The sequence below is a fragment of the Loxodonta africana genome, chromosome 24 (genome assembly GCF_030014295.1).
Source record: "Loxodonta africana isolate mLoxAfr1 chromosome 24, mLoxAfr1.hap2, whole genome shotgun sequence".
Classification (NCBI taxonomy): Eukaryota; Metazoa; Chordata; class Mammalia; order Proboscidea; family Elephantidae; genus Loxodonta; species Loxodonta africana.
Genome location: NC_087365.1, coordinates 8,263,290 through 8,275,462, shown reverse-complemented (window position 1 = coordinate 8,275,462; position 12,173 = coordinate 8,263,290). Strand labels below are relative to the sequence as shown.

At 46.8% G+C, this 12,173-nt stretch overlaps 1 protein-coding gene across 1 annotated transcript in view; it reads left to right on the top strand.

Annotated features, from left to right (window-relative positions):
- The window catches only part of SLC24A3 (solute carrier family 24 member 3), a 676,136-nt gene that overhangs the window by 461,539 nt on the left and 202,424 nt on the right, over window positions 1-12,173 (top strand). Inside the window, exons 4-6 of the mRNA XM_064275733.1 lie at window positions 6,938-7,012; window positions 11,292-11,376; window positions 11,694-11,797. Of these exons, the coding sequence (XP_064131803.1) occupies window positions 6,938-7,012; window positions 11,292-11,376; window positions 11,694-11,797 (264 nt within the window). The remainder of the gene's footprint in view (window positions 1-6,937; window positions 7,013-11,291; window positions 11,377-11,693; window positions 11,798-12,173) is intronic.

The window sequence follows — 12,173 nt, the reverse complement described above, 5'->3', positions numbered from 1 at the left end:
AGATCAATGAATCCCAAGACTGGCAGGCAAGACCCCAGGTAAGCTGCTAGCTCAAGTCTCAAGAACTGGAGATCAGATGAACATGAGCCAGCTGCAGGATCCAGAATGAGCAAAAGCTCCCAAGCCTTGCCAGACTGTCAGCTTATATTTGGATACAGGCCACATGCCCAAGGAAACTCCCTTTCAACTGATTGGCTACTCACAACAGATCTGGTCATGGGGGTGATCACATATCAAATCTCAACAGGGAAGTGATCGCAACATTATATGACTGCCAAACACTGAGAATCATGGCCTAGCTAAATTGACACACAATCTTAACTATCACAGTCACAAAGAAGAAGAGATACCCCTGTGGCCCTGAGACTTGAGTTAAAGCTGAAATAAATCCCTTCTCTCTTCTCTCCATATATCATTTTCAGAACTTTCCAGGCATTCCTTGGTTCTGATTGCCATAACCTGGCGAAGGAGCTCAGATCCAGGGTGCATCACAGCCCGTTCTGGCTGTCCCAGGGAGCTGGGCCAGCTCAAGCACTTGTGAGAGTTCAAACCTGTCTTGTATTTTGTGGTGTACCTTGTAAAAATAATAGTATTAATAAAGAACACCAGTGAATCTGACAGCTGGTCCCCCGAAAAATAGATGGCTGGGATTCTAAAAAATCTCCCTCCCTCTGTACAGTTGGAGAAAATAGCTTATTGGTAGGTGGGCTAGAAATTAGAAAATAGGTGATTCTGAATGATCTCTATACAAGGTGGCAGCTGGGCTTCCTGGGAAGGTATGGGAGAGAGCCCTGCTGTGTGTCCTCAAGCAAGTCACTTACATCTCTGAGTCATCTGGGAAATGGGACCAGTAACTTCGTGGCTCCCACAGGAGTTGGAAGAAGTAAGTAAGGTACGCCTTGTAAAGTTCCTAGAACATGCCTGGGACTCCTGGCCCAGCAAACAGTGGCAAATATTATTACCCATGAGATTACTGTATCCTTTGGAAATACTGTTATTGCTTGCTGTCGAGTCTGCTCTGACTCACGGCGACCTTATGTATAACAACAAAATGGTGCCCACTCCTGCGCCATCTTTATGGTCAATATATTTGAGCCCATTGTTGTGGCTATCGTGTCAGTCCATCTCATTGAGAGTTGCCCTCATTTTCATTGACCCTGACTTTTACCAAACATGAATGATGTCCTTTTCTAGTGATTGGTCTTTCCTGATGACATGTTCAAAGTAAGCAAGTTGAAGTCTCACCATCCTCGTCTGTAAGGAGCGTTCTGGTTGTATTTCTTCTAAGAAGGATTTGTTCAGGATTTTTGTTGTTGTTGTTGTTTGTTTATTTTGGAAGTCCATGTATATTCAGTATTCTTTGCTAACACCACAGTTCGAATGCATCAAAAGCAAAGATGTTACTGTGATAAAAGGAAGCTAGAAGAATTGATTGGAATATAGGAATGTGCAAATTCATCTAAAAATGAGTCACTTTTCAAAATGCGTGTGCCAGTTCTATCAGTAGTACTATCAATATTGCATTTCTAGGAGGCTTTCTGCATCTTCAAGTCTGAATTTGCATGATGGAGTTGTTCCTTGGTTGTTTGCTTGTTTGGTTTGATTTTTTTTCCCCTGGGGACAGGTTTTCCAGTGGGTAACATGGTGGAGAGGGAGAGCAGAGCTGTGTGTAACCAAAAGTACAGGTCCGCCGTAGAGGGCAGGAGGTGCTCTGCATCGGGAAAGGAGGCGGCCACCTTACAGCCCTGCCCGGGTGTCCAGATGGGCTCTGTCAATAAGGTGTCCTGATTGATGAGGTGTTCCCACCCCACACCGCCTCACACAAGGGAACTAATGTGGCTTTCAGTAACCATCACCCTGGAAAGTGCTGAGAGCCTGACAGATTTATTCATTTAACGTTCCAGTCCAAGTGTTGGTATTACGTGTTTGATGGAGCTTCTTGTCTCTAAACAAGATCGGTACATAACATTGGAACATATTGAGAGCTGAAGGAGTCCTGCTGGTGCAGTAGTTACAGTGCTTGGCTGCCAACAAAAAGGTTAGCGGTTCAAACCCACCAGCTGCTCCGCTGCAGAAAGATGTGGCCGTCTGCTTCTGTACAGAGTACCCGTTGCCGTTGAGCTGACTCCGACGCATAGCAATCTTACGGGACAGATAGAACTGCCCCATATGGTTTCCAAGGCTGTAATCTTTATAGAGCCCTGGTAGAGCAGTGGTTTAAAGTTCAGCTGCTAACCAGAAGGTCGGCAGTTCGAACCCATCAGCCAGTCCAAGGGAGAAAGATGTGGTGGTCCGCTTCCATAAAGATTATAGCCTTGGAAACCCTATTATGTAGCTCTGCTGTGTCACTATCAGTCAGAATCGACTTGACGACAAAGGGTTTGGTTTTTGTTTTGGTACCGAGAGATGATTTATGGACTCTGTTTCAGTGTGTTGAGATATCAGCTGTGAACAGCTTATTTGGAGCTTGGTTAATTCACAAATATGCAATCCTGGGTTCCAATTACTAAATTTGGGTGTCCTTTCCAAAATAATGATAAAGCCTGCATATAATTGAATTAACTGACCTGTATGGAGAAAGAGAGTTTGAGTCTATTTCAATATGGGAATGTATTTCCTGATTCATCCACATGCAGCATTAGTTTTTTAAAAATTGACATTTCAAAAAACCCACTGGCAGATAATTCTGTACAGATTATGAATGGATGAATCAGTACAAAGCGCCTTTTGAGCTCTCTCTGCCTGCCAGTCGTCCCAGGCTCCACAGAGATTAGAAAAGGGTAAAGCGGAGTCTTCTGAAATCTCCCACCACCTACAAAAATCATGCAAGAAATACAAAATCAGGGTGAAAACGTAGGAAAATATAGATTAAAAAAAACAAAAACCAAACCCATTGCTGGCAAGCCAAGTCTGACACATAGTGACCCTATAGGAGAGAGTAGAACTGCCCAATAGGGTTTACAAGGCTGTACAGACGCAAACTGTCACATCTTTCTCTCTAGAGCGACTGGTGAGTTCAAACTGCCCACCTTTCGGTTAGCAGCTGAGCACTTAACCACTGCGCCACCAGGAATCCTTACAAAATATAGATGGGAATTATAAAATACAGATAGAGTCACACCAACTGAAGGAGAAATATACCTCCTATCTTGTTTTATGGTATTACAAACTCACATATGCAAATATACATGTGTGTGTAATATATGTATATACATATATACACAATTTAATAAAAAAGTGATTGTACATACTATTTCATAACATTTTTTATTTAGCAATGTATCATGAATGACATTCCTTGTCACTAAATATAGCTCTATATAGCCTTTTCTAACATTATTTCATTTTATAATGGGTCATAGTTTATATAAGCCATCCCACATGATATATGTTATTGTTGTTGTTGGGTCCCATCAAGTCGGTTCCGATTCATAGTCACCCTGTGTACAACAGAACAAAACACTGTCCAGTCCTGAGCCATCCTCATAGTCATCGTTATGCTTGAACCCATTGTTGCACCACTGGGTCAATCCATCTCGTCCAGGATCTTCCTCTTTTTTGCTGACCCTCTACTTTACCAAGCGTGACGCCCCTCTCCAGAGACTAATCCCTCCTGATTAACATGTCCAAAGTACGTGAGATGAAGTTTCGCCATCCTCAGTTCTAAGGAACATTCTGGCTGTACTTATTCCAAGACAGATTTGTTCATTCTTTTGACATTTCTTGGTATATTCAATATTCTTCACCAACACCGTAATGCAAAGGCATCAATTCTTCCTCAGTCTTCCTTATTTGTTGTCCAGCTTTCACAGGCATATGAAACAATTGAAAACACCATGGCTTGGGTCGGGTGCACCTTAGTCCTTTGAGTGACATCTTTGCTTATTAACACTTGAAAAAGGTCTTTTGCAGCAGATTTGCCCAATGCAATGAGTCTTTTGATTTCTTGACTGCTGCTTCCATGGGTGTTGGTTGTGGATCCAAGTAAAATGAAATTCTTGACAACTTCAATATTTACTCCCTTGGTCATGATATTGCTTATTGATCCAGTACTGAGGATTTTCGTTTTCTTTATGTAGAGGTGTAACCAATACTGGAGGCTAATCTTTGATCTTCACAAAATGTTTCAAGTCCTCTTCACTGTCAGCAAGGAAGGTTGTGTCATCAGCATAATGCAGGTTGTTAACGAGTCTTCCTCCAATCCTGATGCTACGTTTTTCTTCACATAGTCCAGCTTCTGGGATTATTTGCTCAGCATACAGATTGAGTAAGTATGGTGAAAGGATACAATCCTGATGCACACCTTTCCTGACTTTCAACCATGCAGTATCTGCTTGTTCTGTTTGAACAGCTGCCTCTCGATCTACATACAGGTTCCTCATGAGCACAATTAACTGTTCTGGAATTCCCATTCTTCATGATGTTATCCATACTTGTTATGATCCACACAGTTGAATGCCTTTGCATAGTCAATAAAACACAGGTCAACATATTTCTGGTATGCTCTTCTTTCAGCCAGGATCCATCTGGCATCAGCAACGTTGCAATCAGCAGGCTTGGAATGAATATCACTGTGTATATATCTTTGTGAACTTTTCTGATATTTCCATAGAATCGAGTGTTAGGATGTATTCTAGAATCTGCCATTCTGGTTGAAGAGACCAAACAAATACATGTGAAAAGAAAACAAGCCCTTACAAAAGGAGAGAGGGGATGGGTGGCTAAGTTAGTGCTAGAGTCAAAGACAGAGAGATCATTTCAGGCTTGGGTTGTTAAAGAAGGCTTCATAAGGATAATTTTAAGTGACAGAAATTAACTCAAATGAGCTTAAGTGCGAAAGCATATTATTGGCTTATGAAACTGAAAAGTCCATTTTTGTTTTAGACTAGGCTGGAGCCAGTGTTCAAACGGTACCATTAGGCACCAGTGTGTCTGTCAGTCTCTTCTCTCTGCCCATCACATGTCTCGGTTTGGCTTCTTGCTGTGTGAGCTGCATTCTCAGGCGCACTTTGTTTATATGGCAGTGACCTCCTGCAGCTCCAGCCTTGGGCTGCTTTAGCACTGGTTATCTCATAACGAGAGAGTGCCTCCCTCCCAGCTTCTCTGTTAATACCTGCTTGGCCCCTAGCAGACCTTTGTTCACCTGCAAATGTGTGGCAGGGCATGGGACATTCTGGTAGCTAGCCTGGGTCATGTGTGTACTTCCTGTGGTCCCAGAGGTGAGGAAGTATGACTGAAGGCTCCCATCCATGGAGCATTTCCCAAAAGAAGAAGATGCTGGAATGTCAAAAACTAAGAAGTCTACTACTGAGGGTGCTGGAACTAGAAAGATGAGTCACTACATCTGTGAGATGCTTTGGGCTGCAAGTAACAGGGAAACTCCAAATGAAACTGTCTTAAACAATGTTCATGTTATTTCATGAAATCCCGAATCAATGATGTCATGAGGGGTGCAGGTAGTTTCTGACTCAAGGCCAATTTCATTTCAAGTCAGGTTTTCCCTCCATATGGCTGCCAGCAGCAATATTAGGGTTCCCAGATTCCTTGCCCACATCCAGCACCAGATAGTGAGAAACCTCTCCCTCTGGCAAGGGCTCTGGGGCCTTTCCTTCCATTTGATTGTGCTAGCCTAGGTCATATGCCCACCTCTGAACCAAAACCATCACGAGAGCAATATTGCACACTGATTGGTCTACACCAGTTAGTGTCTACGTTTGGAGAGAAAGGCGAGTCACATTCCAGAGGGGTATGGTGGATACTTCAACAAAACTGGTGTCTTGTTAGGAAGGATTGGGGGATGGATACATGGGTGGGATAAGGTAAAGAGGTGATTTCTGGTTAGAAGGTAGAATTCCAAGGGATGCCTTTTGGGCATAGCTGATCAAAGACCTGGAGGCAGTCACCTGCCAGGAACCAGGAGGGAGCCCTGGTGGTGCAGTGGTTAAGGACTTGGTTTCTACCCAGAAGGTCGGCGATTGGGACCCACCAGCCACTGTGTGGGTGAAAGATGTGACAGTCTGTTTCCATAAAGATTCACAGCCTTGGAAACCCTATGGGGCAGTTCTACTCTGTCCTATAGGGTTGCTATGAGTCAAAATTGACTTGACAGCGAAGGGTTTGTTTTTTATTTATTTATTTATTTTTTGTATGAGCCAGATTTTGTGCTAAGTGCTGGAAATACAGGAGAAAATGAGATGGATAGTTAATTTCCTCATGGGCTTCTAATGAGGGAGACAGACAACAAATAAATAAAACGAACATAGAATATAAGGTCACTGGGTAGTGCAATTGGTTTGCAGTTAGCTGCTAACCTAAAGGTTGGCAATTCGAAGCCACTCAGTGGCTCCATGGAGGAAGGGCCTGGGTAACTCCTTCCATAAAGATTAAAGCCAAGAAAACCCTACGGAGCAGTGCTACTCTGTGGCGCACGGGATTATCATAAGTCAGAACCAACCCAGTGGCAACACGGTAGCGTTTATATGCGTGATAAAGAAAGATAAGGCAGGATAAGCAGGACAGAGAAAAATGGGAGAGAGAGGTGTCCAAGGCCCTTGGCTTAGGTGGACGTTTGAGTAGCCACTTGAAGGGCATGATGGAGTGAACCAAGGTGGAACCTGGGGGAAGACTGTTCCCAGGTAGAGGGAACAAGTGCAAAGGACTTGGGATTCTAAAAATCCCAGGTGAGACTACGTGGCGCATATGGGGGACAAGGAGGTGGACAAGGGGCAGAGTAGTAGGCAATGAGGGCAGAGAGGCAGCCAGGGTCAGGTCACACATGGAGGGCCTCGCAGACTTTGTCCTCACTATGAGTAAGCTCTTGAATTCATGGTGATGGAGGACAGTATTGAAGCTCTCTGGCTTGTGGGGAAGACCTGACCCTCTCCCCCACCACTCTGCCCTGAGTGACTTCAACCGCTTCTCCTCTCCTCTCTTTCAGGCCATGTACATGTTCTACGCACTGGCCATCGTGTGTGATGACTTCTTCGTGCCCTCCTTGGAAAAGATCTGTGAGGTACGTGCTCTTGCTCTCCCTGTGCCCGAGCCCCGGGTTCCACTCCTTCTCAGGACCCCGAGGCCCGAGGTGGGCTCTGGCCCCTCAGCTGAGATTCTGCAAGTGCCCTTGCCTGCACCATATCCTGGGAATGCCAGGGATCAGCATGCTTGGGCGTCATGGGCTACAACGTCGGTACAAGTCTCTGTAAACCTGCTTGGAATCCCGTGGTCCTGATGAATAGTTAGAATTTAACCCCAGTGACCAGCTTTCTCCTGCTCCATTGAACATAACCTACAAGCACTATTTGTGGGCTTCTTCCCCATTTTGTTTTCCTCTTTTAAACTCTTCCTTTCTCCCTGTATCTCCTCTATTCTCCTCTCCGCTGTTTCCTTCTGCTCTCGTGCCCTCCTCAGTGGCTTGTGGGGGCCTCACAGTCAGACACCTGCAGCCACACACCTCAGCACGCTTCCTCTCTGTCTGTACAGAAACGCGCACAGCCACGGCCCCAGAGGTGAAAGATGAAAGAATTGGATATTGAGATCAGGAAGGGACCCTGTGAGAAGGCATCACAGTGAACACCAGGCTGAATCCTGAGTTAAATCCCTTTCATCAAAAATCTTCAACATACCAAGAACTCTTTCATTCTGCACCTCTTTCATCTCTTTGTCTTCGAAATGTAGTTTCCTTTACCTGGAAGCTTTCTATTTTATGTTATTCTTAATTCAGAATCCTGGTTTTCAGAAGGGATTGCTCCCAGGCACACCTCCCATCTGGAACTCAAGTTTCTTTATGCCAGTACCTCTCAAACTTTGCCACCCCTCCCCTGCTCGCCCCCAAGTTTCTGATTCGGAAAGTCTCCGGGAGGGCTAGGACAAGCAAGAATTTCATTTCTAACAAGTTCCCAAGTGATACCAAGGCTGCTGATCCAGGAACCATGAGAACCACTAGCTTAAGCAGTTTCTTCTATATCCTGGAAGCTTGTTAGTTTTTTGTACTTTGAAAAAAATAAAATAAAAATGGGTCATTACATAATAGCCACAGAGGAGCAATGGGAGTGTGGAAGCAGGAGAAGGAGGCGGGTGAGACGCTGTCCGAGGTGGACGCTGGGCACGGCGGAGTCCCTTCCATCAACTTGATTTAACTCGGGAGCAGGGTCAGCCTTATCTAGAAGAGGAGGAAGCAGTTAAGCACCTGTAACTGGCGTCATGTATAATATCTGAAGTACAACCGTTCGGGGACCTCTTCTTCATGCAAAGCACAGTTACTCTCTCCCACACAACTTTCCTTTTTTTCTAATAATATAGTTAAGACCCTGTCCTAGAGATGTAAATACAGTTGTCAGAGTGTCCTCTGCTTGGTCAAGGGGCCCACACAGTCTGCAAGCCTCCTACGCACCCATTTATAGGAAGAGGCAACCAGAGACCTAGAAAGGGCATAAAAAGAGGGGAAGGGTGAGGCTTTTTGTTTGTTTTTAAGGATAAAAGGAGAGGAAATGAACAATGAAAAGGAAGGAAAATGTTTAATGAAAAAAAAATGTTAAGTTTTATTGGGCCCCTGATACGCCAAAAGAGACCCTAGTTGGTGTAAACAGTTAACGCACTGGACTGCTAACTGAAAGTTTGGCAGTTTGAGTCCACCCGGAGGCACCTCAGAAGAAAAGCCTTGCAGTTTAGAAAAATCAGCCATTGCATACCCTGTGGAGCAGCTCTACTCTGACACACATGGGTTACCATTAGCTGGAGCTGACTCGGTGGCAACTGGGATGTCCCAGAAACAGCTTGGTTGGTCAATGTATGTAGTGTTAATATGTCCACATGTCTCTTTAATCATCACCAGAACTCTACGAGGCAATTATTATCCCTTCTTTACAGACCGGGAAACCAGGGTTCAGAGAAGTTGAGTAACTTGGCCTAGGTCACACACCTAGTTAAAGGTGGAGCCCAGGTTTGAACTCATCCACCTGGCCTCCCTGCCTCTTGATGCTCACTTCTACCCTACTGGCAAAGACAAACTTGGGCCAGGCAATGCTCCTACTTAGAACTAGCTCACCTGTGGGACCCACAGCCAGAGCGGGGGGATGGAAACAGGAGAGGCCTCAGCTTGGATGGCGTCTTCCAGAGCTCTTCCAGCTCCCACACAGTTAGTCCAGAGGAATGTGCAAGATCAGTCTAGCAATGGAGCGTGGTCCCTGCCTGTCTCCTCTGAAGATGCAGGATACCTCCATCTTAAACAATCCTAGTACCGCAGAAATGGTATGCCTGTGAAGGCTGGGTAGAATGAGGAAAGAGTTTACATGTATTTAGAGACCCAGTATGTTTACATCTTCTGAGGGATGTGGAGTTACCCTGTCTCAGAAGATAAGAGGATCCTGGTGAGGGTGGCCCCACAGTTGCCTAGGGAGCTTCTCCGACTCTGGCTTCTGTTTCCCTGCCTTTGCTTTCCCTCGTCACCTTTCAGTGATGTGATATTGTGTACTGAATTGTTGTTCTTAAACTGAAGTTGGGGCAGGGGGAGGAGACAAGCTCAGAAGGATGTTGCTTTCAACTTTAGTGAAAGATGAGTTGGGAGAGAAAGCCATGCCCTTCAACAAATCAGAGCATAAGGGGAAAACTCTCACTCAGTCTCAAATGCTTTAAAGGGGAAATCAGAAAAAAAATGGTGGGTGGGAGGAAAGAAAATGGAAGAGAGAAGTGAGAAGGGTGTTGCAGAGGAGGACTGGAGCAGCCCTTGGAGGATCTCTATGGCAGAGCCTTTCAAGGATGGGTATTTGAGGCAAAAAAAGAGTCTGAGCCATAGGACCAAGGGAGGGTGATGCCTGGGGCTTGAATCCATGTGGGGAGCCCTGAGCGCTAGGCAGGCGTTCGGAGTTATTCAGTACTCAGGAGGGAGGTAGGGAAGGTCTTTGACAGCTGTGTCAGGGTATATAGGAAGAGTCCAGAGGCAGGGAGATCCCCCAGCCAGTGATTCTAAGACCCCCAGTGAGATGCTGCCAGGACTGAAGCAATTTACAGATGAGAGAGGAATGGGTGTAGGAGACCTGGAGGAAGAAGCAAAGTGATTGGACATGGAGATGAAGAAGAGAGAGGACCTGGAGATGACCCCAGTGTAAGTTTAGACTCCACCTCATCCAGGACCCCAAGCTGGAGAGAGCGTCAGCCACGCAAGGCTCACAGCCAGTGCCTGCAACCACTCTTGGAGCTGTGAGCTCTGTTTCATTACCTTCCTCACAGGCTCCTGCCCTGGGGAGAGTCTGCACAGGGTACACCGCACCACCGCACCTTTCAGGCCTGCTCAGCACCCCATGTGCAGTTTAGCTGCTCGGTGGCCAGCAAAGGAACCTAGGAGGAAGTCCAAATCCTCAGCGAGGGCTCCAGGCTGCAGCAGACACAGCTCAGGTGGTGGCGCCAGGGGCCACACCGAGGTCATGCTGCCCATCCAGGCTGAGCCAGGGAGTGCAGCCAAGGAGCAGCTAGAAAGGAAGAAGGCAGCAGAAACCAACCTCTCCTGGCTGGAAGGCAGAGGGCGGCTGGCTCTTTACTGACAGCAGCTTACTTTATTCATCCTGACGAGATGCAAACATGCTATCCAACCTCTAATGTATACTTGTCTGAAAATCACCTTTCGGTTTAGCAATAGGGTACCGTGGAGAGTCAGATAGTGTAGAGTGTCTTGGCAGGGCTGATGCCTCATCAACACCCTCTTCCACTGTTCCTAACCCTGGAGTTTCAAGTCAGCACTGAGGATGGCGAGGTGGGTTCAGGAGAATGACCCACCTGCTCCCAAAGCCTCCACAGAGTGGCCATCTAGAGCCAGGGCTTCCAGAGTGGTTACCACGGGCCTCCTTTAACGTGCAGATCAGCACGGTATTTCAAAACTCAGGACATTTTGCATAAAAACCTGGATTATTGGCACATCTCAAAAAATTAAAGTATCTGAGCATTTCTGCCTTTGGACATGTGCTATGTGGCCTTGTACCAGCCTACTCCCCACAGTCCTGTCACCTGCATGGCCCCAGAGGTGTTTGGGGTGGGGACCCCGACCTCCTCAGGAGTGTTAACTGCTATGGACATGCTGTCCTTGCTCTAGTCCTGCCCACCTGAGGAAGGTGGTGAGAGGAGCTTGACCGGCAGTGGTTCAGAGGCTTGGCCAAGCTCTGGGAGGAGGAGGCTGGAGGCAGAACCTGAGCTCTGACCCAGGCTCCATCCCACCGCTCTCATTGAAGCCCTGGTCTTTGCCTTTCAGGGCACGGGGCCTCAGGAATCTTGACTCATCTGTGTTTTTCTTTGCTTCCCTATAGCGCCTGCACCTCAGTGAAGATGTGGCTGGGGCCACGTTCATGGCAGCTGGCAGCTCAGCCCCAGAGCTGTTCACATCTGTCATAGGTAGGTGATGACGTGGGAGCATCTCAGCCCTCACCTCTGAAGGAAGGGGCTCTGGGGACACAGGGCCTTCCAGTGGGAATCCAGCAGCTCTGCCACCACCAGGGATTGAGAACCCCGAAGCCCAAACAAGCAAAGCATCAACCTCCTGCTCCATTAATATCGATTATTTTCTTATCCATTATATCAATTATTTTTAGTTAAGTGGCACTTCTCCTTTGCATGAACTTGTCCCAGACCAAGTGCTAGTGCCCCTTCCATGCCTCCGCTGCCTGGCACACCTACCCTGGTGCAGCAGCTGACGCGGGTCTGTGTTTCAGGGGTCTTCATCACAAAGGGTGACGTGGGTGTCGGGACCATCGTGGGCTCGGCCGTGTTCAACATCCTCTGCATCATTGGTGTCTGTGGACTCTTTGCAGGGCAGGTAAGGCTAGTGGCTCACTTGGGCCAGCCAGATGTGGTGGCTGGGGAGGGATGGCCAGGGTGAGGCAGTGTACGGTTCTGCTGGAACACAGCAGCAGTGCCCAGCGGTGCAGGGCAGCCAGAGCTGGGACCTCAAACCCAGGAGGCTGCTAACTTGAATGGAAAACTCTCACGCCAGTGCTCTTTGGCCTCCACGTTGACTGGGTCTAGAGAACCCAGGTCCTCCTAAATAAATAACCAGCCTGAAGAATGCAGGTGATGTGTTTGAAGGTGTCCCGCTCAGAACCCTTGTGACACATTTTGACTTCAACTGAAATGACCTGAGATAATTTATGTCTGCTTTTGCCTCCATAAAAATAGAGTACAAAGAGAGAGAG